Below are 26,540 nucleotides of genomic sequence, written 5' to 3' on the forward strand. Positions count from 1 at the left end.
TTCACTTTTCTGTTGTTGTTTTACACAGCAGTGAGAACAGCGCACTAAACTCCTTAAGTTCTCCTTGTTTTGAAAGGCACATGAATGTACCTAGGTGCCTTCTAGAGCAACTATCCATTTTCAAGGAGAAATAAAAGACAGACTGCAGCGATACCTCTCCAGGACAGTCCCACTGGCAGCAGCAGGGGTAGTTGACTCCGTGTCTCCAGTACCATTCCCTTGATTTAGGTTTGGGGGACAAACATTGCTCACTGAAGCAGATGGGAAATCCTCAGGGGGCTCATCAGGCCATCCGAACTGCTCTTTGGTTTTGCCATAAATTTTTATGGAATCCATCATCGTGACTCCAGCCGGATCCACAGAAGCCCCAACTGTGGTGGTGAGAGAAATTTTTTAAAGACTAACAAATGTTTTTCTTTTGAACAAAAATAAGCACTGCCTCTTAAGGCAAGGACAGCAATTGTGCTGTGTCAATACACGCCCATCCTGACAGTTTCGTCTCCTTCTCAAGGCCACTTCCCTTCTCTATTACCTCCACCCAAAATTCTTGAGCTGAGCTACTGCGGGTTCATCTGCTGCAGCAAGAAACTGGGCCCTAAAGAAACAGCTGTTAGGTGTGCGGGATCTGACCCCAAACTGTTTCTGAGGTCAGGTCAAATGAACAGCTTGTGGAAACCCTCCCTACTCTGAGCTGAAGCACAGTAGCTTCAACATGCCTGAGCAAAACCCACAGGCAGTCCAAGCAAACAATTAACAATGACTTACTGAAGATAGTTAATTTTTTGTCAGCTTGCAAGGCTTCCTCGCGAGTGAAAGGAAAGTCAAACCAACGAGCCCTGGTCATATTCAGCTGCATGGTGCGGCCAAATATCTCCAAGTATGAGGGCGCTCTCTCTATTGCTTGTGTGCCAATCTGGATCCGCATGCCTGTCATCACCATCGTACTGTTATTGTTTGTAACTTCAATGGTGAAACCCCCAGGCTGCAGAAGGCAAATCACAAAGGCATACTATCAGTCTAGACAATAATGTCACCCGGAAGTCCAAGAGAATGCCCGAATTTCCCCATTTACCTTTGTGTTGGCCACATACATGCCAGTGGAATTGAGACGGTGCTTTATCTGCTGAGCATTGTAAACCTGCAGCAGGTCATTGCCTCCAAACTCCACATCTGTGAGCTGCTGGTTGTGTTCGAAGAAGTCAATAGGGAAGTTCACTTGGCTGGATGTGCGAGTTGCTACAAGAGACAAGATGGATGTTTTTGGCAAGAAACATTCTTAAGAGGCAAAGCTATGATAAAACAGCAGCAAAGTGAACTTGCCTTCTTTGGAAATGCCTGTGCTAGCCAGATAGCTATGTATTGTTACAGACATCAGTGGGAAGATTTTATCCATACTTTAGCCAATGCTTAGGCCAGCCCTGAGGTTAAATGATCATTATCAGATGTGAACGTCTTAAGTATCTACACGCTGCTGATCAATCTTCACATCTGTATTTGCCACTGCTAGCTTACATGAGATACATGAGAAGTTCCTTACTAATTGCAGCTGCCTTGCGCTTGCGAACTGGCTTCATGATGCTGATGACACTGCTAGGCTGGAGAGAGGGCTGCAGCCAGTAGGAGGTATTCTCTACATTGGCCATGTAGATCCTCAAGCTGCCATCTTCGCACAGGAGGATCATAGTCGTCCTCTGCTGTTCATTGCACGCTGTGTGTCGGATGGCCACCATGTCCTGAATCTGCAAAAGCAAGCAATGCAAGTCAAGGAAGGGACCTGACAACTGCTGTTCTTTGCATTAAAAAGTCTGCAAAGGCTAGAGATCTTGTTATTGGAACAGGAAGAAACTACATTTGAAGGACCAAAAATAAAGGGAACTGCAACAGACCTTTGCTTTGGCTGGCAAGGTTTTAATCTCCTGGATAAGAAAGGTATCAGGCTTCACCATCACCACCAGTGGGACACCTGTGGTTTGCTGAACACAGCACACCAAGCCAGGGTGGTTCATGACTTCAGACCACTGACACAGTGCCGGTGAAGTCTTACTCCCACCATTTGAACTGCAAGAGATGAAGGGCAAAATGACACTGATTTAAGAAGCAACAACTGAAAATACACAAAAATCCACTGCCATTAAATCCGTTAAAGCTTCTTCCACAGTAGGAATTCAAATCACTGAACAACTAGGAACACAGGTACCCAGTTTATAGGTGAGAAACCTGAGACAAAGTGTCAAGTGGGCAAAAAGCAAAAGCATCCCCATACATGGCCCTGATCTCTCAAGGAAGCCCTAAAAACTCAAGGTAAGTCACTTACCTAGTAATATTTTATACCCAAAGCCAAGAATGTAATTTAAAAATGGCTTTCAGCTATCTTTTTAAAGCCCAGCTCAGGTTATCAGATCAGATGACAGAACGTTTTTTTTCTTGCCACATTCATAACATAAGAGATTGGTTTCCTGCTAGGGAGTCTGAAAATAAGCCTTAGTATGCACAATGCACAAGGTCCACCGCAGTACTGGTGCCGAAAAGAAACAAAGGCTTCCTGCTTTGCAGCCTCCACGAGGGAGGGTAATCCCATCGGTTCCAGCTGCCGCACGAGTCACAGCTCCACACAGTGCAGCATGGCTGCTCTGAAGCCACCTTTCTGCTGTGAAATGCTAGTGGGAAGAGATGCATACGCATCCCGCTGCTGAAAGAGTCAGTTCTGGTTTCAAATCACTCTGATAGTAGGCCAGGAGCAACACGCAAATTAACAAGAAAACATCATTCAAAAAGAGGAACTTCACCACAGGCTTTGGCCATTTGGAACTGGTTTGTCAATAAGTAATATTTATTACTATTTATTATCAGATAGGAAAACCTCAGGGGAGCCTTGCACCCGAGTCTCACCTCTTTATGTTAATTGGGAATAGCCGCTGCACTTCCAGATTGGCCCGGCTGATGGTGGCTGCAAAGGATTTGCCTTGACAGTAGCTGAAAAACAACATCTGTAGGACATGGGAGTAATACACTGACACACCACCTCCGGCTACCTGGCCATTACTGTCCTGTAGGATCAGAGAGAAAAAAAACAACATTTAAGATAAATATGCATCCTCCAAAACACTCTCAAGCAGTCAGGCTTTTAGGTTTCTCAACTGATCAAATTATTCCAAAAGCCCTCTCCCCACCAGTAAGAGAGAACAGCCCAAGATGACAATTTTCTGAGCTAGATTCCATGGTGAACTCATCCATCAGATACTTCAAAGGCTTTTGAATGGGATACTGAGATTGCGTACCCGTAGGCTGCAGTTAGAGCCCTCAGCTACCACATCTGCGTGCTTGAACGTTGTATGACAATCTCACATGGAGCGCTCCCCATGTTCCCAGCTCATAAAAAGAGCTTTCCTGTGGGCCTTCTTCTCATCTATTTCCCTGTTTCGGAGCAGGCCGGGGGAAAAGCACTGAGTAAAATGTGGATGGATTTTAAAAGTCACCTGTATGCATAGCATGCCCCAAGACTACAGAGCTGCTATAGACCAGCTATGGACAAGATACAAAGGCTCACTCCATCTCTGCAGCTTCAGCAACGGTCAGTAACTTTATCCATTCTGGTTACTGCACCTCTGGAGAGCCTCAGGCAGAGAACAGCACTGCTCTAAAGGCATCTCCCTGCTGAGATATCCTGCTGGGCATAACTTCACAGCCAGCCATGGAAAAACATGCTCCATTTCCTAGATGAAAGCATCAAGGGGGTTCATTTTTACCCCCACTCCCTTTCACTGCAAGGGTACTTCTCTTAAAGGAACGCCAAGCTTATTGACCTAGATGAGGGAACTTCAAAAAAAAGAAAGAAAAAAAACCTTCTGCCTTCAACTGTAAGACTAATAAAAGAGAGAAAGACGCTTTTCCTATACTACAAGAAAGAGAAGTCACCAGTACCTTTAGGTCCTCATGATTAACTTCAAGCACATTGGTGACGTAGAATGGTCCATGCTGGGCACTGCTTGCCTCTTCCATGAGCTGCGTATAGATGTACCCAGCAGAGGACATGATCACTATTATGTTCTTTCCTTCCTCATTGAAGAGGAAAGTGACGTCCCTGATTTTGGAACTGGGTAGCAGGAAGTAGAACGTTGGGCTCAAGGCATCCACAGAGAGATCATAAATCTGTGGGGAGAAATCAAGAAAAGAGTTAACCAATAGGATATTAAACAGTTGTTTTTTTTCCCCCCACAGTTCAAATGGATAAAAATTGAAAAAGGGAATGCCTATATTACATATTATAGTTCATTTTTTTTTTCCTCTGAATTCTTTGGTTCTGCCTTCTCTTACATTAGCCAAACACCACAAATTTACACCTCTAATTCATTTCTAATACCATCTTCTTCTACACACAACTCATCAAGACACCCAGAATCTAATGCCTAAAAGAAGACAACCACAAGTCACCAGTAGCTTATGGCCAAACATACCTTCACAAAGTCTGCAGTCACAATAGCAAGCTCTGTTTGAGATCCTGGCAGCCACACAGCTTTAATGATGAAATTTCCCGTGGCTAGTTGGGGATGAAGTACCAAATGGTCAGAGACTGATCCAGAGCTGCTGAAAGTTAACACGTGGCAGTCCTGGAGTAATGAAAAAAGTAGTATTAGATTAGGTCAAATATTAGAACAAAATACTTGTACACCTATCAAGCCAAGAAGAGTTAAAAGCTGGCATTCCTCTCAGCTTCAGTAATGATTCATATAGTAAGAATTCAAAATTCCTGCACTTAATATGAGTGACATTGAAGTCAGTAAGAAAAAAAAAGTCTAGTCCAGATGTTTCTTAGGTAAAGAACAAATCTGTGGATTCTAAACCGTGAAAGCTGAATCCAAATTTGGAAGAATACCAAAAAAGGTGTCTTTGCTACAAAATACTCGTTGTTACAGACTAAGGCACTTCAAGTTTCACATGGCTAAACCCCGACCCCTGTCTTTAAGTAAATTTGACCTAAAACACTAAGAAGTATTATTTTGAGGCATTGTCCCATTTACAGCATTATTCATACATGTACCATTTCTTTTACTTCACCTATCTAGTAAAGAAGTGATCCATGAGCTAGAATTAGTGACAGATCTTTGGACCTGGCTCTGAGCTAGCTCCTTAAAAGAAAAAAAATACATATGGTTTTGAGATGAGGTTTCCAAGGGCCTAGAAAAGGGTTAGTGAGACACTTACTTTCAGTCCACACACAGCTAAGTAGTCCTCCTTGCAGGGATTTCCAGTTAGACTCAGTACAGTAAAAGGAACAGGTGCAGAAGCAAGGCGTGTGAGAGTCAATTTTCTTTTGCTGGAGTCTGCTTGTTTCAGCAGAGCTGAGAGCTGAAGGACTGTAATCTGCAAAACAAAATGAGCTTAGTTACCCAACTTTAGAATTTGGGAGAAAACGTCATTTCTATTTCAGCTCTATCACTGTGTCCTTGTTGTTTTCACCACTTCTGCTGCAAAAATTCTTTTCTCTGAAAAATTAGAAGTTATTCTAAGCCATACAATACTTGACAGAAGACACAGATTTGAGGACAGGTGGCCCAAATCACAGTTTGTTGTTCAGTGTTTTAAGGCCATTTCATTTTCCTTTACAACCCCACAGTTAGAGAGTCCTTACAGAATTAAAGATCTCACCTTGCCCTTTTCATGACTCACAGCCAGGTGCTGCCGACGTCCATGTGGGGATGACAGCACACACATCGCCACCCGTCTTAGCACGTGTGCGCTGATCAGCTGCCTGATCGTCTGGCCCTGATCACCACTGTAGTTCATACGGACATTCTCAAATGCACCTTCTTGGGAACCAAGAGTTGGGACCTGAGCCATTAGTAACAGACAAAGCATAAAGAAGCGCATCACTGACTTTTTCTGCTTAAAATCTACCCGCAATCTAATTACTGGTAATAATAGCCCCTTTAGTATCATACCATCAACTGATCTGTCATTTCTACTGACTTGTCCAATGTATGCAGCTCATTGAGAGCCTGCTGGGCACGACTGCTGCTCCCCATAGCTGAGGCTTGCTGGAAGTTTATCTGAATGGCATCCGTTAAGAAATTCAACATCTCCAGCACCAAAGGAGCAAAGGAAAAGTTGGCCTACAAGAAACAAACATCACAAGTGAAGCTCAAGATGCTCCTGCTGGGTCCTCAGAAGATCTGCATTTCAACCAGTTTTCAAAACCCGAAGCCGCCTCTATGATCCCTACTGTTCTAAAGACCCCAAAAATCAAGTACTGTGACTGATAACCAACACAGTCCGCCTGAGATCCTCAACATACACCATGTACCTTTTAACAGCTAGCTGATAATTATACCTGGGACTGTAACTCCTCTCGACAGCCCTCAACATTTCTACACAGGCTGCTCTTCTTGGGTTTTTCTTCATCAGGGCCCTTCCCCTCACTGATGGTGACCTTGGCTTTCTCTGCAGGAGAGGTGCTTGCATGTCGAATGACGCTCTCAGGCACTCTAGGCTCGCTCTGGAAGGCAGACTCCTTCATGGTAGAGCTCATACCACTGCTGGGGGTTCTCTTCACCAAAGCCTGCAGATGACACAAACGCTAAAAGCTCAAACCAGACTCAAATTCACCACTTAAAAAAAGAATGTAGATTTCAATGGCAACAAGATTCATGCAATTTCAAAGAAAGAGAATTCAATTCTCTTAAAATGCATTTTCCAAGAAATAAAAACACCCAAGTATATGGAAAGCTTTCACGTTTGATATAAAATGACTTTGTTGTTAGGGGAAAACATGGGAAAAGTAGTATCTGACAGCTACGCAGCTTAAGCTAACTTGCAAATGCTCTAACAGTAGGTGGAATCCCAGCAGCCACTAGGACAGAGATTTGCCAATGCACTTATTTAGTTATTTGGTGCAAAAAAATAAATCACCAGACAAACTGTAAATTAGGAGGCTTCATTGTAAAGCCAGAGCCTTCAGATCTTAGTACTCTTATCATGACAAAACTTACTGCAGAACATAAACCTCTGCAAAAGACTTGAAATACCACAGGAAATCACAGCTTGAAATTTGACATCACAACTTGAATTTTGACATCAAGACACTTTACCAGGCAACTACCATCTTCCTTTGCTCCACAGTCACAGAAGAACGATCCGTATTTGGCATAAGAAATCTCATGATCCTTGTGACAAACTTTAGCACAAACTGTGCAAACGCCAACCCCATCAACCATCTTGCAAGTGTGACAGTGATACCTGCACAAAATAAGTCAGATAAGTTGTTAAATACAGTGCTTCAGGAAGACTCTACAGACTGCATTGTTTTCTTCTCAATGGTCAGAAATATCAGGGTGAAATTCTGACCATGAGTTTGGAGAGATTCTTACCAATGTTGATTCATGAATTCTTTCTGCGTAATGGTGAAGGTACAGAGTTTATTACAAAGAGAATCTTCATCCTATTAAGAAGAAAGATGTTTTAGTAAGGTCTTAGAACTGCTCAGCTTCAGTAAAGGCTCATGGTACAGAATACATTCCTCATACGTTACATGTGCATTTTAAGAACAGTGAGTTTTAGCACCACCTAGCTAAAGTCAGGCAACTGGTATCAAACCACACAGAAAGAGGAGATGGTAACGTATTATAGTAACTAGAAAGAACGAATCAAGAAACAGAAAACAGTGACAAAATAATATTTTGGGATGACAACATTTCAAAAATGAGTTAACAGCTTTCTTTTCACCCACAGTACTTAAAAACCTAATCTAAGGTGTGTACTATTACAAAAGCTAGTAACTGAACAACAAATAGGCTGGAACAAACCCACCTCACTGCATTTCTTCCTCTCCATTTTCTATAAACACCTTTTAACTTTTTGTTTGTTTGTTTTTGACATCACATAGTCATATCTAAACACAAACAACAGATATTCTCTTCCAGATTTGAGACTAGGGTTCTTCACTCAGTCTCACATTAGGAATAAAAAAAACAAACCCTCAATCTATAACAAACAATGCTGACCTGGAAGATGCAACATAAATCTTCATCTCATTTGCAGTATTAACTGTTGACTATCACCTACCGAATCTTCGGCTTGAGAATCCTCCTCCTCCACTGCCAACTCTTCCACCCAGTCTGAATCCACCTCAATTGCCCGTTCTTCGCCATCAACAGAAAGATGACTTGGTCCTTGGCCACTTGTCTGGCTCAGTGCATTAGTGACATCAGCCAGGTAAGAAACGATATGGCATGTACACTCCAGGATAGTTACATGCTATGAAGTAGAGACAAATGAAAATGAGAGGCAACACTTAAATCCCACTATAGCTAGTATAAGGCAGGAAAATATAACGCACACATTCCTGACCATTTTGTTTTCAAATTCTCACTGCAATCAAAACAAGACAGCTGATACAGCTGCTGCCTAAGATTTATTCCTGCCAATTAAACAACAGCCATGTGTCTTACCTTCCCCTGCATGACGTTGGCATTCATTTTTTCTACCACATTCTTTTGAGACAGGTATTTCTTGCTGTAACACAAGACAGCAGAGAAGATCATTGCTACTAACAGTCTTTGGGAAGTATAAACTCAGTTCCCACTAACAGCTCCAAGCATTTAGCTTGCTCTAGATCAGTGACAGGAAATGTATCAGTGCAGTAATTACTTAAACCATAAAGAGTGGAAAAGACAAAGAAATCACATGGTTGTTCTTAGGCTAGTCCATGTCCCACCCACCATCTCAGACACTCTGTATCCCAAATAACAAATAATAAATTACAAAATAAGTGTGTATAAGTAAACATGCACTTCTGTCCACCAATAATCAAAGAAGTCAGTTTAATTGATGCAAATGAATGAACAGCAGTATACCATTTGTTCTTACCATCTGCCTAGCCAATCAACAGCAGCACCATGAAGCTGGAGGTGTCCTGCACCTTGTCCTGCGCTGGCCAAAGTTGCCATCACAACCATCAGTTCAGGAAAGCCTGTGCCATCACCATTGGCCAACATTTCCGTTGCCATTGGTATTAGAGTACTCAGCAGAACAGTGCACACGCCTTCTCCCACTTGGCTAATCAAAAAGAAGAAAGTTTCAGATGCTGCACATCACCCACTGAAAGTACAGCTAAGGCCTACATTGCAAGAGCATTGACTCAGCAATGCCTTCATGGGAAACAGCCATTCCTCGACCATTTTATTTGAAAGCTGACAACAGGAAGCCATCAGCAACTCAACTAATTTGCACGTCTAGAGAGTAAAACAAAGGAACAGTGCAAAAAAGCATTGACAAAGGTGCACTTCACCTGTTTTCCCGAACAATGTAAGTTGTCAAGAGCTGCAGCAGCTGCCTGTTCTCTTGGACAATGTCCAGTTGATCTGAATCTTTGGGCGGGGACATGGTCATCCTGGTTAACCAGGCCTGGAGACGCACAGGCTCCACACAAGCCAGCTGAGCCAAAGAGCCACAAAGTCGCAACAGGCTGGGGTTAGGACTCTTCTCAGCTGATGGAGAAAATTACTAGTGAGTGACAATTAACATGTTTGAAGATGGCTTTCCCTTTTTAACTGATCCCAGTCACATAAAATATTTCCTTGGAACTGGGACCCAATTGCAAAGCACCTGTCGTCTCTCCTACTTATGAAAAGTAATCAGCTATAACAAGCAAATGTCATTTCTTCAGGATGCAGTACTTATTTCCTGACAGGCATTATAGGAACACGAGCACAAAATGCTCACCTACCACCTTCTCCTCAGACTTAAATCATGTTAGATCTCTCTCTAAAGTTAGCTGTTACCAATACTGAAAGAAAAAATGGCCAAATAAACATGGACAGCTTAAGAGAGGAAGTGAGAAAAGAATGAGCAACACACAGAAATCATAGGAAACTATTATGCATGAAGATGTCATTCCACTTCCTTTTACAGCTTTTCTTTCAAGCATTTTCGTATTGCAGCCTCTCTAATACAAGAACAGTAGTAAGTGGACAAGGGCATAACAGGGAAATTCAACACAATCACTTACTTAGCTGGAAGAGTTTGGTGAAGAATTTCAGTACCCTGTTGCAAAACTTTGCTGAGAGGTTTTCATTGGCTGTTGCCATCATGATCTGGACCAATTCTCCACTGTATGAAGAAGGAGAAAGTAAGTCAGTTTTGTAAAAGATCACCCATTCCATTTTTTTTCCCATTTGAATTTCATTATTATCTATCCTCACATTTAAGATTGGTAACTGTCTGTACTAACACTGCTCAGCAGCCAAGCCATAGAAATTGCTTTCAGAAAACAAGCCAACTCTTAGCTCAAATTAAATCCTGCAAATCTCAAGAGCTCCTGAATAACACATCGTCATGCTCCCCACGTGAAGTCGTAAAATGATCTGTATGTTTCCAAATCAAGATGCAATACTTTCTTGCCTCATTTTCCCTTCAGTGTTAAACAAAGTAAAACAACCAGCCACCAGACAGCTTCAGTTTTGAACTGCTGAACAAGCGAACAGCTTTCTTCTAATAGGATAAAACTTTCCTCCAGTTTGCCCCTAGTATCTTTTCACAGCATTGTTGTTATGTTTCCATCTTAATTAGTCTTTGTAGTTCTAAGCCAGGCCAATGCCTGAGAGAACCTGGGATTTTGCAAGTTGAACTGTACCATCTTACAGACCAGCATCTGCTGGTACCATCTTACAGACCAGCTGCATCCTGGACTGCAATTAAAAAAGGAGTGGCCAACAGGTCGAGGGAGGGCCCCTCTACTCTGCTCTTGTGAGGTCCCACTTGGAGTACCGCGTCCAAGTCTGGAGCTCCTAGCACAAGAAGGATGTGGAGCTCTTCGAGCAGGTCCAGATGATGGCTACAAAGATGATCAAGGGGCTGGAGCACCTCTCCTATGAAGACAGGCAGAGAAAGCTGGGGCTGTTCAGCCTACAGAAGAGGAGGCTCCTCATGGCAACCTTTCAGTACTTGAAGGGGGCTTATAAAAAAGATGGAGAGCAACTCTTCGTTCAATCAGATACTGACAAGATGAGGGGAAATGGTTTTAAACTAAGAAAGAGGAGATTTAGATCAGAGGTTAGGAGGAAATTTTTCACTCAGAGGGTGGTGAGGCATTTGAACAGGTTGTCCAGAGAGGCTGAACACCCATCCCTGGAGGTGTTCAAGACCAGCTTAGATGAGGCCCTGAGCAACCTGATCTGGTGGGTGGCATCCCTGCCTACGGCAGGGGAGTTGGAACTAGATGATCCTTGAGGTCCCTTCCAACACAGGCCATTCTATGATTTCATGATCTCTCAAAAATCTCCTTCCAATGCCTTTCCTCTCACAAGATCCCCCATTGCTGATCACTACAAGGATTTGCTGAATATTTTACTTGGAATAACAAAGATCTAGGTCCTCTCCCACACTGAAAGTCTTTTCAAATTCCTGCATTGCTTGAAGGATATACTATCCCCATGCAGTCTGCATTGTGCTGTATTAACAGCCTGAACGAGTCAACAGTGACAAGCTAAGAGAAAAGGGAAGAGAAAGTGCTTGGCCTATAACTTTCAAGATAATTTTACCTTTCTGAAAAGAATTCCTCCATGGCTTTTCGGGCTTGGCTACTCTCCAGCTGTTTCTCCAGATGCTGCAAGCATTCCTCCAAGATGGACTCATCCAGGCCACTGAAGATGAAAAGACACATTGAAATAAGAATATATAAGCACAATTTCAATAATTCTGAGACAATAAGTGATCAATTTTGCTAAAACAATTCTAACAAACCTTCCACTAGCTAAAAGAAGCTCTCCTTCCAAGAGATAGGAGAAAAACAATTGATTAACAAACATCGCATTAAGTCCAACAAATCTAACAAATGATCAGAAAAAATGTGGCACACACTGTAGGCAAGTTACACAGTTAGAAACCTAGAATAATATAGCCCTTTCAAACACCTCACAGTACAAATTCCTCTAATTCCTGCTGCTCTTTTTACACTTTAAGTCTCTTTTAGTGTTACTGCACCCGTCCTCTACTGTGCTCATCCCCACTCCACAACACATATTGCAAGTAAAATCCAATTACTTTTACATCCTCTACCAGAAGGCACAGTAGATCTTCTGAATACCTTCCATCCGGAGGAATGAGTGTTAAAAAGACGCAGTATCATCACGTCTAATAGTTTTATGTTTCAGACGGGTAGAATCAACATCTGCACATCAAGCTTATTCTCTCTATATACACAGCAAGTAAGGGGTAGGAAACATAAATAGGGCTAGTTTGCTGTGATAAAGCAGGGATTAGCCATCCTGATAAACAAGAAGAATAGAGGCAAAGGAATATAAAGCAAGATAGGTCAGCATCTCTGACTTTGATTTTGTGCTTGTATTTACATAACTTTCTATTTGCTTAAATAAAAAAGCTATCCTTACATATATATGATCTATCCAGAGTTAGAAGAGATAATTAAAATTTACGCTGCCTAAACTGCAACACTGAAAATTCTGGTGAAGTGAATGAAGTGTCTTACATTTTTAGTCAACAAGTATAATAGTCTTCAACAGATTAAAAAAAAAAAAAGCTGATTTTTTGCCTTTCTGTTGCGCTGCTCAGGAAACAACAACAAGCCACACAGTCCATTACCTGTTTGGATCAGAGTGATGCGCCAGTATGTTATAGCATCCTGTGATCAACTTCTCATAAACACGTGCCAGGAATTCATCTGATTCTGCAGGACCCAAGATCCTTTCTAGGGAGTTGCTGCTTATTTCTGCCACACACTCTGTGCTGGTCTCCAAAAGGAGGGGCAACAGGGAATGAATCACTTGTGGTGGGTTCAAATCATCTGACCAGCTTGAAAAGAAAACAATTTAATTATCTATATGATAAAACACAGAAACATCTTTACTGAAACATCTTCTTATGCTTTGAAAAGATCGCACAACTGAATGATAACAAAACACAATCAAATTAGATCCATATTGCCTCAGCTTATACCCCAGTTTCTTCAAGTCCTCCTTCAACAAGAAGACTAAAAGTTTCTATCAGGGAGCCTACATTTTAGAGATACCCCATCAAGAGAGAAAGGCTATTTTTCACTCATTTAGAACTGTACACTGAATGTAAGCTTAAGGCTTACTTCAAAATACATATCCAATTCAGTAAGCGTTCCAACCAAACAGTCTGATGAAGACAGACACTCAGAACAGTAGACAGACCTATACAGCAAGAATGTAATATGAAAAACATCACTTACACAATGAGATCCCCAGTAAGTCTGACCAGAGAGAGAAGGGTGTGTTTTAGGGAAGCTGCGAGAGGTAGACTTTGGCTGCAGAGAGTACCAAGGTGGGCAGCCTGAACTGCACTGATGTAGCTTTCTGCAGGGATTGTGTCATTCGCAAAGGCATTGCGCTAAGGATTGAGACAGATACATACACAAAAACATCAGAATTGTTTAGCAGAAAGACAAACTACCCATCATTCCCTGCAATTCACATAGCTGAGATTATGTCAGATCAATCCGCAAGGCTGGACTCACCCATGAGCCAATGTTTGGAAACTCATTGGTATGAATGTTGTTCCATGTTTCACATAAAGTCTGCACAGCTGATGGCAAGTTCTGAACAAGCGTTGGACCTGCAATTGATACAGAATCGTAAGTCAGTGAGTCACGGGTCCTACCGAAGAAACAAAATGCTTTTACAACACTGTTTAAAACTAGATCATGATTTAAGTAAGACACAATTGTAGCTAAGTTTGAGCTGTAACTCTGCTGAGGGCTATTTTCATGCTTTTCTCCAAGCCAAAATTATCCCTGAAGTTTGCATCAGCTTTCCAGTTACACCTTATCCAGTTTCCACTTTCCAGTTTCACCTTATCAAAACAACAGGAAACATAGCAAAAATACTAATTCACAGCAGTCTTCAAAATATCAGCGTTTCACAGTATGCCACACTATGCCATGCCATTCCACTGGAGCACCAACACGTTTATAAAAACCATTTTAACAAGCCAGATAAGCCCACGGATTACTTTTCAAGGCTTGCCCCTCTTTTTCAGCTTCTACAACACCAAAAAGAAAAGACTTCCCAGTCTGCTGCTGACAGGTTAATACACTGATCTGAACAAGGTGGTGAAGAAGAAGAATGCATTAGCCAGCATACAGCTCTGAAATTGAGTGTTGGCAGCATTGTAGAAAGCTTCACCCACACACACAAGGAAATTTGAACTATCCAGGACACTCACCTAGGGTATTAGATTTGGAACGGCTGGATGCAATGGCCAGGACAGCAGCATAACCTCGTAGCTTCTCTTCAGAAGGTTTGTTCTCACTGGAGCCCTCTTCAGAGAGGCTACGTAGCAAGTAAGATCTGCATTCATGAGGAAAAGGATTCATTTCAGGAAGCAGTTCTGTATTTCTTAACTAAATGTGTCAATATGGTGACACATAAAGCAAACTTCTGAAGTTCTACCCCATACTTCATGTGATACCACTAAGTGTTTTGGGCTTTTATCTCCTCTAAGCTGCTTACCAGGAAAAGTATCTGCTTAAAAGAAAAAAGCTGATTTACTTTTGCTTTCTTTTACATAGGGGCTAATGAGAGTTTAGAAGACTTCAAATTCCTAATCTAAGAACTAACACACAGACACACACACACAAAGCCTTGATGGTCTCTCTGACAGTCTCAATAATATGTCAGTGAAATAACCTTAAGCAGCACTATCCTAGAAAGTGGCAAGAAGAGGTTTCATCTTCAGAGAAAAACTGTTTTTGCAAACTTGCAAGAAAGTTTTGAAAGATCAGACAAGAAGGCTACTTAGAAATAAGAACTCCATGTTATAGCTTGTGAAGCCTCTCTTTTTCTTCTTTTAAAAACAATGGACACTCTAAAGGACTTAAGTTAGACTAATTAGGCCGGACAATTAAACAAACCACCTCTCTACAAAAACAACAAATAAAACGAAAAGCCCCATGCACATAAGAAACTTGTATTTCTGTTGGAGATGCTAAGGTTGTACCTCGTAAATGTAGCATAGGTGTCAATAAGCTGTAGCGTAGCAGGCAGGAGGTTCTTGGTTATCTCTGAAGACTTTTGTGGATCGGTTTCTGCAGCTAGCTTGGAAAAGTGCTCATCTAGAGAAACCTGGATCTTGGAAATTGCAGCATCAAGGGTGTAAATGGACTGTAAACTGGGAACTTCATGCAGTTGGAGAATAGTTGTGCAGTCAATGCCACAGAAAGAAGATATCTTAAAATACAAAGGAATGGAATTGTAAGTGCAAATTGTTCCACGAAAATAGATGTTCCACGTCCACATTTGCATTTGGCAGAAGCTTACCTGACGAGCAAAGTATTCTTCTGCTATTTCTACATCGTATTTCACTGAGCTGCACTTGCTGGAGGCCAATTCAATAAGAGAAGCAGCATGGTCAGCTTTCATGCCCTGCTTGGTAAGGTGATCCTACAGATGTCAAAACAACAACAACAAAAAAATTATCACCCTTTAGAAGTGCTCTGTAATCAAGACACTGCCATCTACTAGGCTAGAATACTTCAGAAAATGCAGACAGAAGTCCCAATTTCTCACCACCATGCCCACACAACAAAGCCCACATGCTTAAGTAAGCATGGAAGAACAAGAGACTGCCATTCTTACTATCAACAAACATAAAACACCACAATAATGATGAGGCCATACCTTGATCCATGTGACGTAAGATGGGATTCGAAGACGAGAAGACCAGCGCAGCGTGTGTAAAATATCACATTCACTCATTTCCGGTGTGTTTGTAGCCAACTGATTCATATAGTTTTTGGATGGAGGCAAAATCCCTAGAATTCGCCATAGTATCAAGAAGTAGTACTGAAGTGCACAGGCTTCCTAAATGAAAGTACCATTGGACTAATTAGTAATGGAAGATCACAGTTTCAATCATTTTACTGAAATTATCTCATCAGGGACTCTAGACTCCTGTAGATGTGCCAAATCAAATCCACGCACCGTTCCATATTTTGCAACGAGGTATGCAACAAAGAGGAATAAGAAAAGAAAGAGATAAAAATTTTCTGTCTCATCATATTCTAGCCAGACCTCCTGGAGTTACCAGGGAGGAACAGTAAATCTTAAACATGTTGTGAACTAAAAACCCATGAGAGATGTACCACCACTAAAAATACTACCATTACACATGGGATTTTCAAGCTCTCAATTACTTCAACCACTATCCAGAATACTTGGGCTGAATACTTGTTTTAAACAGCAAATCTAAAAACCTGTTATTCCTCAATATAGGCAACATCACAGCAACACATACAGTCTTACCAGTGCAGTGACATTTTTGTTCTCCTTCCTCCTGAGTGTATCAAACTGCGACCCAGCTGCAAGTAGTGAAGTCAGGGCTGTGTAAAGCTCATCGTACTTCATAGTCCTAGAGAAAAGGACCTCACAAACCTGCAAGAGATGACAAGTCAGGATCATTGCTTTGCATCTGCATTTATATAGAGTCAAGGTTTTCTCTGAGAATTCAGAATACCCACAGACCAGAACTAGGCAAAATGTAACTTCAGGAAGGTAACTCTGTCAGGTACTTCTCTTCCCAGTCAGGGTACCAATGCATTGGTTCTAATGCAGCCCTGCATTATGCAAGCCTGTAACTTTGGTGACAACAAATTCATTGAGGAAACAAAACGCAGGAAAAACTAACTTGGAACAAACTGATCGGAAAGCAACTCTAATAATCTTTCTCTTAGATGCTTCTCCATTTGGAGAAAAAATTCTGCTCTAGCTGCTTCACCAGGTTTTTCTTTCTTGTCTCTTTTCCCTGGCACTTGTCAAGTCAACGCTGCCCTCCCCTCTGAAGGCCTACAGAAATCCCATGTACCATGCTATCTAGACGGTTCAGGTCATCTTCAGAAGCTTCTAAAGATAGGATGCAGTAGAATCTGGGCTGTGGAACTGTGTCTGGAAGGAGAGTACAGAAAATAAAGTTCACAGTGAGAGTTTTAGTTAGGCAGTACTGTGTTACTGTCTTTATTTTGAATCACTTTGTAATATTAATATTGTCTAGGAATATGTTAATAAAACTGTTGAAGCATAACTATACTCTTTTTTATCTGTTTTAACTATGCCCGTCAAAAGCAGGAAAAGGTACCCTGGCCAGGGCATAGGAAAGGCTCTCATTTATTTGTAAAAACAAATCTTAGAATAAAAAATTCCTTACATTTTCCTTCTTACCTGATGAACAGTGTTTAGACCAGTTTTCTTCCACCTCCTTAAAACCATGATAGAGTGGGACAGAAGTTCGTCTGCTATTGTCCTGGGACCCGCTCACCCAGCCAATGGGTGGAGTCAGCAAATTATATTGCACCTAAGTAAAAAAGAAAAAAAACAAAAACCATCGCAACCTCATCATTAAGCAAGGAGACCCCAACAGTAACAAAAGAAGAAACAAAATACAAACAGCCACAGTGCTAAAACACAATCATTCTCAGCTTCTGAGGAAAGCCCTGAACCCTATCCAATGACTTTTATTCTGGAGTGAGCAGCTTAAGTCAATGGTCAAGCTTCCAACAGCTGAAAAAGCCCACAAAACACTAGCATCCCATTAATGAGAACAGTGCCAAAAAACAGTGACAAGCTAAGGCAAGAACAATGTGTACAAGGTATTTGAAATGGTGCCTATACCCAAAATACTCATGATTTTGAAAGATAAGGCAGGGCTTTCATCCTGTCCTTAGCAGGATTTATTTGGACAGCAGTTACATCAGAAATCTACACTCTAACTGAACCTGCCACTAGGAAGAAGCAGCTGTAGTTAATCATTTGTTATAACATAAAAAGCTGGTAACAGAACCAAAACCGAGTTACTCACAAAGGCTGTGAAGACAACACATGATTGCCTGCTACAGATTTTTGCTTAGTGACCAGCTGCATATTCAGAACATGATCTCAAAATCGTACCTGTTCAAATAAGTAAACGGGGGCCTTGGAATATTGATGGAGCAAGTAGTCGAACACCAAGAATAGACGAGCCACAATAAGTGGCACAGAACTTTGCTGGGTATCCATGTTCGCTGTTAGCTCAACAATTGTCTGGATACAGAGCATCATGATAGACCTGCGGCCCCTCTCAGAAAAATTGTGAAAAATAAGCAGCAGCAGCTGGAGATGTTCAACATTCAGATCTTCTGTATCGTTGGGAAGAGTCCCCTGCAAGGCATTTTGCTTCAGCGTGCCCACAAACCTGACAATGAGAAAGTTTATAAATGACTTTTCTACTTAAGACTCACAGAATCAGTTAGGTTGCTGCAGACCCGTAAGATCAAGTCCAACCATCACCCAGCACTACCACATCCACCACTGAGCCACATCCCTAAGCTCCACATGCACAGAGCTCTTAAATACCTCCAGGGATGGCGACTCCACCACTTCCCTGGGCAGCCTGTTCCAATGCCTCACCACCCTTTCTGTGACGAAATTCTTCCTGACATCTAATCTAAACCTCCCCTGGCACAACACTGCAGAGTACATTACGTACTGGAATGAGGCTATGCAAATTCTAATACCTACATAAATTCAATTAGAGGCAAATACATTTGATGGAGAATATGATCATTTAAAAGGAGATAGAGAGATGCAAACTCGTGTCCACAGGAAAGGCAGTCCACTATGGCTTTGAGTCAGCGAAACGAGAAGTGAACTACTAGAAGTCTGCTGAAATACATTTGTTTCTCCTTTTTTAAAAACAGCATTACTGTAGGTTATTCAGCCTCCATCCACCTAGGTCCTCATTCCGATGACTGATTTCATTCATTTCCTGCATTTTAGGTGAAAAGCTCCAGCCACACAGAAGACTGACTTTCTGCTCCTCCGAGCATCACATACCCACCAGTGCTCAGACAACACACGCACGCGTACTCGTTACGCTGGTGCCAAGGAATTTTCACTTAATAAAAAATCAGAGAGATAAGAGATGACAGACTGACTTTCAACTTAACACAAAATTATCTCACCTTTCCCAAACTTTAAGGCACTCTGGGACATCAGGATCTCCCTGGGCAGTGGCTTTATGCTGCCAAATGAGGAGAAGTCGTGAGAGCACCGACAAACTTTGAGGATGGATGTAGAGAGGCCATGGTCCTTCAGAGAAAGGGGCAACTCCCAGCTGCTGCAGAAGTGTGTTCTAGAACAAAACAGAGACCTCTTGAAAAGAGGCACGTCTTGCTTGCTGCTTTAATTAAAAGCAAGATTTGAATAAAGAGTAGTGCTCTAAGAGCTTGTAAAGCTGTACTGGACAGCTATATTTTTCCTATCTCAAATATGTAGTACAGCTACTGAGGGATAATTACGTTGTCATTTTGCCACCTAAAACAACAAATTGTGAACTTTAGCTCCAATGCAGAAAAAATTGCATTAATAAGCTCTACTCATTTACTGCAAAAATCACAGCAGGAGAGATTATGCTTTGGCAGAATGACACGGGTCAGCTTGCAGACTTTGCATTTACTCTGACTGGTACTGTTATTGCAAAAACTAGGAACTGAGTACCCCTCAAGGCTTGAAAAATCACAACAAATCAGAAGCAACCATCTGGGAGATATTGTTGTACCTCTCCAGAAATGACAGAGCAAAAAATAAAGAGCTCAGAAAATGAAAACACTTCCTCAGATATATTAAGACAGATAGTATAGGGACTACTTTTGAAAAACAGAACAAAACAGTAGAAGTTCTTTGCTCAATGTCATTTAGTTGACTAAAAACATTCAAGTTTTACACATCTAAACTTCAAATGAGACAAATGAGACAATTATGACATCATTCTGTATTTAAAAATCCAGAAGTAGACCCCTTCTACTGATCACAGAAATACTTGCTTCTTTTCAGATTTAGCCAAAAGTTTATACAACTATTTTAACTGGTGTTTTTTTGTTTGTTTGTTTGGGGGGGGGGGGCAGGGGAATATTTTTAATACAGTAGAAAACAGTCAAAAAAATGTATAGGTAATGAATTCACTGAATCTCTACTTACAGTGTTAAACCAGCCCATGACCTAGCAAAGAAACCTAGAGGCTACAAAGTCAACACACGAAAGCTAAGAGATTACTTTGATTCTCCTGAAATAATTCCAATGCCTTTTGTCATCAGTCCTGACAGCAAAGTAAATCTGCAGGAATCTTGGCAAACACATGGATAGAGGTAAGTCTCCAAAACAAAATACACAAACTCACTTCCCCTTCAACCTTCATAATTCAGTGGATTAATCTGAATATTAAGCTTATACACTGCAGGACGTTTTGTGCTGGATGACTGTAAAGGTCATTCCACTTGTTGGATCCAAAATATTCCAAGCTCTGTTTGCAAAAGAATATACTCTGGGGCCAAATGGAATCACAACACACTACTCTAGGTGCAGAGAATCCACATAGTAGCATTAACTGACACCAACACTTCTTTATTTCACTTATACATTCATAAAGGACTTACCTGCAAGGCAGGGGACTGAAGATCTGAGGTCACTAAGGAGTGGTTGAAGTGATACAGTGCAGCAGCAAACTCCTCGTCTGATGTGCCTATAATACAGGGATTGAGCCACTTACCACTGTTGCTCTCCTATATTTAAGATTTCCACATGGAACTAAGAAAATATTCTGTAAATCCTACTGTTTGTACTCTCTAACAGAGAAGCTCTGCTCACTCACCCTTAAGCCCATCCTTATCCACTTCTTTGATGATGCTAGCCAGTGTTGCCATGTGCTGCTCCGAAAGAGAGACACTCAGGTAGTTGCGAATGAAGTTATTCCTCGAGTTCAGCATAGAAGAAGTGATAAAGTTCAAAATGTTTGAAGCTAGGCTCAAAAACTGAAAAGAAAGAGAGAAACATACTGTAGAAACAAAAAAGTCTGAGGGAGTATGAGAAAACATTAAAAAAGCCAAAACCATCAGTAAAATAAATTGAGTTCCCTAATAACACCCCTGGTAGTGGTGTGCAGATTTAGTTTACTCAATACAATGCAACTCACTGCACTTTGTGTTCCTTATCAGGACTGATTTTATAATTCTCTGAAAAACCTGCAAGTCTCTTAACTTCTTGGCTGAAGGATTTATTTTTATCTTTACCCAATGGAGTTGGAGCTAACAGCATTCTACCAGCAAATTAATTCACTTATGGTTCTGCCCTCATTTTGCCTCTCCCTCTGTAACCCGAACTGATACCTTCAGTCTTTGCTTCCCTAGCAATAACAAATAGAAGCGTAAAGCAAACTCTTGTCTTCAAAGCCTAGACTGGTTCTCCATCAGTCACTGGTTCTCCATCAGCAGTGTACTTAAAATACCTGACGTTTAGCATGCTACTTGTCAACACAGCTAGCTACTGTCAAGTAAATGATGCTGCAGCACGTGTGTTATTTATTATGCTCCCATACCAATTCTGGATCTTTGCGGCTGGCCAGGATGTTCCCATTCTCTCCTGCAGTCTGTTTGTTAGGGCTTTTGACTCTAGGAGAGCTCTCTAAAGGTGGTGGTGGAGGGGGTGGTGGTGGGGCCACTTTCTCTTTGCTTGGAGAGATTGTCTCTTCAAACCATTGCCCCAGGATTGGTTCACTATCATCATCTAACACAGGAGGCAAGAAAAACAAAAGCACAGTATAGCAAGCAATTGCCTTATGCAAACTACCTAGAGTAGAAAAGGACTGAAGAAGAGTTTCAGTGAGCAGAGTCAAGGGATTTGCAATTTTCATTTCTCCCTTACAATCACAAGGCTCAGCAGTTTTACAGCAGTCCAGCACGAATTTACAAGAAGAAATAATTTCTACTCTCCTAAGAAGCAAATAGTGCCTGGCTTAAGTTTACAGAAGAGAGTACAGTCAGCATTACTTCTGCCAACAGATCTTACAAACAGTTTCATATTTTTAGCACTACACGTCATTCCAGTCCAAGAAGACAAAAGCCCAGTATCCAGGTTTCCACTACACCTTTAAGACAGCATAAAATCCTGACTTAGGTTACTTGCCGCAAACTCTGTTACCTTGGCTGCTGTCCTCCTCAGTGCTGCTAAAATCATCTTCATAGTAAGTATTTGAATCAGTAGAGGCACTTGCATCACTGCTCATGGAGCCCTTCCTCTGACGCTGCAAGACACAAGCCTTAGAACACCAGAATAAATTAAATTTTAGGATTATGAAAGACAAGAATTTGAAAACAAGAGCATCTTCCTAAATCATTCTCATTTTCTTCTAGTAAATTCTACTCAGTTAATTTATTAACAGTTCTTCACAACTCCTCTCCCTTCAGTTAGATATCAAAATTTATAAAAATTCTGACTTATAAAAATAAATCTGTGCCAACCTTGTAAGCAACACTTCAAGTGACAGCTTTAACATGAAAGCACCTGTTTTGAATACAGTTTTTTCATCTTCTTGCTAAATTCATAAATACCACTGTGCTTGCAAAAAAAATTTGTTAGAACAAGTTTGCCAAATTCACAGTCTCTGAAAAGAGAGAGAGGCCCCAACTGACAGCTTCTAACAGAAGAATTCTAACCACTTTTTTGCATATTCACAGTTTATAAAGAGAATTTTGCACGCAGATGATACTCAGTAGGAGTGGCTGAGCTACAGAACTTCCCCAGCTGTATGCCCATTCCTACCTTTCTGTAGGATGTAGATAGCAAAGTCAGCAACAAATTAGTGAGAGGTACAGAATCTATCAGCCTCTGGATTCTCTGTATTGATGTGCTTTGAGCCATGATATCCAGCACTGCTGGCGGACCATCACTCTCCCAACCCTGTAGGACAACAATGAAAAGAGAAATTAAAAGTGTGTCTCAGTGGAGAAGGCAAAATGTTTCACAAGAACCACACACGCTACCTACGCACCTTGTGTAATGCCTCCACTTGCAAATCTTGAAAGAGAGATGACAGCAATTTGATGGCATGATTTGCTAGCACCACTGACAGAACACCAAACCCTTGATGTCTACAGAAAAATAAAAGATACAATGTAATTTCAAGGGGGGGGGGGGGGGGGGATTGAGTGAAGTGACAGGAACTGCTTTGATAAACCGAGAAAGAACAGATGACTACTACTTTTCAAGAATCAAGACTTGAATTTCCAATGGGGAGACCAACAAGACTCCACAGTAGTTCCCTGCTGGACATGGTTAGATACACGGACAATGGTTACTTCAGTGGGGTATTTACATACCCTTTCCCAGGTCCTAGTTTGGGAGACCCAACGCCCTCTTTCGTACGAGCAATAATGTCTCTGACACGAAGAGCAGCCAATGGATCTTTCTCCTTCCCCTTATCAGCCAAGGCCGTGGGGCTGAGGTTCAAGATGAGGAAGAGACTGTTTAGCAAACACCAAGCCCCAAGCAGCTGGAAGTTCTGATAATGCTATCACCCAAAAAGTGGAGGAAAAAAAAAAAAAAAGACAGAATAGCGTAAGTCCAAATGCCAAAATACATCAGCACAAAAACAGTGAGAAAGCTTCCTGAAGAGAGACAGATCTTACCTCACCCCCGGCACGGCGTGAATTGCTGATGGCTTGTCCAATCATTTCATAGATTTCAAGCTGCAAATAAATCCCAAACCATAGTAATGTTTAAGCGCTTGATTGGGCAATAACTAAACCACCTTTTAAACCACACTAAACCACACTTTTAAAACTCCAGACATAACTGTTTTTTCCCCTCCACAACTAGCCACCCAATTACCTGATCCGCCAGACTAGTGCCTAGAAATAACAGGTATGTACTGCAAGGGAAATAAATACAAATTCTACACACTTCACTTGCCAAGAATGAAAACACCACACACCCGCACACTCTTTCCCATCTACTTACACATTTCTGTACAATAGTAGCAGCATCATTTTCATAATCTTCTTCTTTAGAACTTGTTGACCCAGTCCGAACCTGCTGAGTGCTACCCACGTGTAGGATGGCCATGCAAGTTGCCACACTCACACCTGATTGAAAACAAGTGAAGGCAACAGTCTTAAGAGCCAATCTTGGGACTCAACGCTCCCATTTAGTACACAAAAACAAGCAGTATTAAACATGCACATGAACTCAGGAGAGCTGTGAATATACATTATTGCAGCTGACAGATTAAAAAAATTAAAAAAAACTTCTTTCTGAAGTACACCTGAAAAAGCAAGGTTTTGTCCTACAGAAGTAAGCGCGTGAAAACGAGTAAAGGAGAAAATGTTTTACCATGTAATTCAATACCATTTTTATGGCAACCTTCCTACTCAATTACCAACTCTTTAAAATCTTACCCATACCAATATAAACCCTCAGGATTCTGGAGTACTTAAAACCACTCCAGGGAAACAAGGATGATTTGGGGATATATAACCAATTAAGCTGAAGGAATAAGAATCACAGAAATGCATTACGCTCTCAACATAAGAGAACAGAAATTACAGGCAATTAAGAAGGTGTTGAGTCACTGAGTCTCTCAGATGCTGACAAGAACATTTGCAGAACAAATTTGAACCGCAGTACCACTAGAACAATGTTCATATTACCCAGTTCCCATACTATGCAGCACGGTGCATAACTTTCAGGTCTGCGAGAAATAAAGGTGGGCTGAGCCTCAGATGCGTAGGTAACAAAGCAGAGCAGAAGCAAGAGAGACTTTAAGCTCTAAAAAAACAAAAAAAAAAAAAAAAGGAAATATCTATTCACCTGCATAGAGACAGCTGAGAGCAAGAACAGTCACATCTTGGAGCCGCGTGGGCGTCAGGGGCTCCAACACAGGCAGAGACAGAGTATCCAGTGCCATGGTCACATCTATTACCAGTGAGTGAAATCTACAGTAACGACACAGGTTAAGATTCAACAATGCAATGTGCAATGCACACATCACACGTCCATAGGAGCAACACAATAACTGACACAGCATAGCTAGTACATTTATTTTCTCTCATATGGTGTACTCGGCACATACCAAAGAAAAGTGACGACACAATCTTACCCGTTACGAACAGCAGTGGCATCTGCCACTGTGGCTGGCATAATAAAAAATGAGTTGGCTGACACTGCATCCTGAAACCGATTTATGTATCGCAAAAAGTATGGGAGGTTCAGGCACACTCTCAGCAACTTTTCAGAGCCACCTACCAAACAAAAACAGCAGTGTTTTATTTTTACTGTTCCACAGGAGAGCTTCTAGGCAGAACGTCTAATGATCTAATGGTCATTAATTACTGACTTAATTATTCTTTGTGGTGAGACAATATCATCATAGATGAGGTAACAGGATAAAGACTAATTTACGAGACATAAACCAGATGGTGAAGTCTTCGGCCAGTACTCCTAACGGGCGTCACAAAGCTCTGTGTGTGTTACATGGCACACTGGGTCTAATTCACACCTGCTCAGTAAGCCGTCCCCATTGGCTATTTTACATTGTCCACCTTTTCCTCCTCCAAAACACAGCTAACGCATACAAACATATGGAGCTCATCTCCTCTGCAATGAAGATAACTACATTATGACCACCACAATCCCCCAGGGTAACATCAGCATACATACAACCGAGTGAGTCCTAAAGAACAAATGCTACAGGTCAGAGAGGTTCTTCCTATTCAGAGCTGTAAGGTGTAATACAGAAGAAACATCTGCTACAGCAGTTTAATTCCCCAGTGCTAAAAAGCTGATTCTTACCGAGTTCTTGCAGGCTGGCTACGTTCTGAGCAATGAATATGCTTTTCGTCTTTGCTGCTGAGGTTTGATCTGTGGAAGCCTGATCCTCGTTTTCTCCTTCCACCTAAAAGCATACACATACTAAATATATCATGGAAACATCAAAAATACAGGGCACTGCAATGAGTCTCTACACCGCAGCAAGGCACGGCAGCAGCTGAACTCAGAAGAGGTACAGGTATCACTGAATACATCAGCTTCCATGAGGCACCAAAACTGCTGTTGTCAATACAACGCAAACAGTATTTTCTCATCTGCCATTCATCAACATGCGAGATTTAAACACTCCTCTTTACATATGAATATTTAAAAACTACCACTTATCGCCCTCTGTCCTTACCTGCACCAGTATTATTAATGTTAAAAATCAGCCCACTCTTATTCTGGAGCTGTTTGTTTACCTGTGTCTCTGGCATGATAGATGGTGATGATGAGACTCTAGGGTTAAAGACTGACGTCAGCTGATTCAGGAAATTCATCTGCACTTCTTTCTGTCTTAGCTCTGGGCTCACTGGGGAAGCCAGCTCCTTCTGGTCCTCTACTGCAGGGGGAAAAGTAAAAACATCATCTCATATATCAAAAATGTAACATTTTCTATGCCTAACTCAAGTGCCACAGCAATGGAATCACCCATTGAAATACCTACCATCAGAGAGGGTTTTGACAGTCTGAGGCAGCTTGGCTGATTTCATCATAGCTGTGAAAGTAATAATTTCAGTTCTATCCAGGCGGCTGCAGCCTGTGCACAGCCCCTTTATCAACAGAATGAGGTGTTTCTACAAAGAAAAAGACATCAAGTACAATTTAAACTCTCTTGATTTCAATTATTCCTCGGTAACATTTACCCTAAACCACTGCATTACTAGCACAACTGCA

General features: G+C 41.5%; 1 protein-coding gene across 5 annotated transcripts in view; it reads right to left on the reverse strand.

Annotated features, from left to right (window-relative positions):
- Window positions 1-26,540, reverse strand: part of UBR4 (ubiquitin protein ligase E3 component n-recognin 4) — a 78,353-nt gene that overhangs the window by 46,541 nt on the left and 5,272 nt on the right. For all 5 annotated transcript variants that reach the window (XM_066982009.1, XM_066982008.1, XM_066982007.1 and 2 more), the window contains exons 4-49: window positions 26,311-26,440; window positions 26,066-26,205; window positions 25,626-25,728; window positions 24,934-25,075; window positions 24,645-24,769; window positions 23,796-23,920; window positions 23,465-23,524; window positions 23,156-23,346; window positions 22,828-22,927; window positions 22,599-22,736; window positions 21,978-22,095; window positions 21,376-21,563; window positions 20,653-20,812; window positions 20,438-20,523; window positions 18,968-19,137; window positions 17,916-18,198; window positions 17,190-17,322; window positions 16,837-16,916; window positions 16,278-16,406; window positions 15,654-15,836; window positions 15,294-15,416; window positions 14,974-15,203; window positions 14,200-14,324; window positions 13,493-13,590; window positions 13,208-13,365; window positions 12,595-12,804; window positions 11,535-11,636; window positions 10,004-10,104; window positions 9,284-9,482; window positions 8,863-9,051; window positions 8,445-8,508; window positions 8,059-8,250; window positions 7,365-7,435; window positions 7,086-7,233; window positions 6,329-6,556; window positions 5,940-6,110; window positions 5,647-5,829; window positions 5,203-5,361; window positions 4,455-4,607; window positions 3,922-4,149; window positions 2,890-3,047; window positions 1,887-2,058; window positions 1,538-1,739; window positions 1,073-1,236; window positions 766-982; window positions 155-371 (exon numbers count right to left, since the gene is read on the reverse strand). In XM_066982009.1, coding sequence (XP_066838110.1) covers window positions 155-371; window positions 766-982; window positions 1,073-1,236; window positions 1,538-1,739; window positions 1,887-2,058; window positions 2,890-3,047; window positions 3,922-4,149; window positions 4,455-4,607; window positions 5,203-5,361; window positions 5,647-5,829; window positions 5,940-6,110; window positions 6,329-6,556; window positions 7,086-7,233; window positions 7,365-7,435; window positions 8,059-8,250; window positions 8,445-8,508; window positions 8,863-9,051; window positions 9,284-9,482; window positions 10,004-10,104; window positions 11,535-11,636; window positions 12,595-12,804; window positions 13,208-13,365; window positions 13,493-13,590; window positions 14,200-14,324; window positions 14,974-15,203; window positions 15,294-15,416; window positions 15,654-15,836; window positions 16,278-16,406; window positions 16,837-16,916; window positions 17,190-17,322; window positions 17,916-18,198; window positions 18,968-19,137; window positions 20,438-20,523; window positions 20,653-20,812; window positions 21,376-21,563; window positions 21,978-22,095; window positions 22,599-22,736; window positions 22,828-22,927; window positions 23,156-23,346; window positions 23,465-23,524; window positions 23,796-23,920; window positions 24,645-24,769; window positions 24,934-25,075; window positions 25,626-25,728; window positions 26,066-26,205; window positions 26,311-26,440 — 7,046 coding nt within the window. The remainder of the gene's footprint in view (window positions 1-154; window positions 372-765; window positions 983-1,072; window positions 1,237-1,537; window positions 1,740-1,886; window positions 2,059-2,889; window positions 3,048-3,921; window positions 4,150-4,454; window positions 4,608-5,202; window positions 5,362-5,646; window positions 5,830-5,939; window positions 6,111-6,328; window positions 6,557-7,085; window positions 7,234-7,364; window positions 7,436-8,058; window positions 8,251-8,444; window positions 8,509-8,862; window positions 9,052-9,283; window positions 9,483-10,003; window positions 10,105-11,534; window positions 11,637-12,594; window positions 12,805-13,207; window positions 13,366-13,492; window positions 13,591-14,199; window positions 14,325-14,973; window positions 15,204-15,293; window positions 15,417-15,653; window positions 15,837-16,277; window positions 16,407-16,836; window positions 16,917-17,189; window positions 17,323-17,915; window positions 18,199-18,967; window positions 19,138-20,437; window positions 20,524-20,652; window positions 20,813-21,375; window positions 21,564-21,977; window positions 22,096-22,598; window positions 22,737-22,827; window positions 22,928-23,155; window positions 23,347-23,464; window positions 23,525-23,795; window positions 23,921-24,644; window positions 24,770-24,933; window positions 25,076-25,625; window positions 25,729-26,065; window positions 26,206-26,310; window positions 26,441-26,540) is intronic.

The sequence above is a fragment of the Anser cygnoides genome, chromosome 23 (genome assembly GCF_040182565.1).
Source record: "Anser cygnoides isolate HZ-2024a breed goose chromosome 23, Taihu_goose_T2T_genome, whole genome shotgun sequence".
NCBI lineage: Eukaryota > Metazoa > Chordata > Aves > Anseriformes > Anatidae > Anser > Anser cygnoides.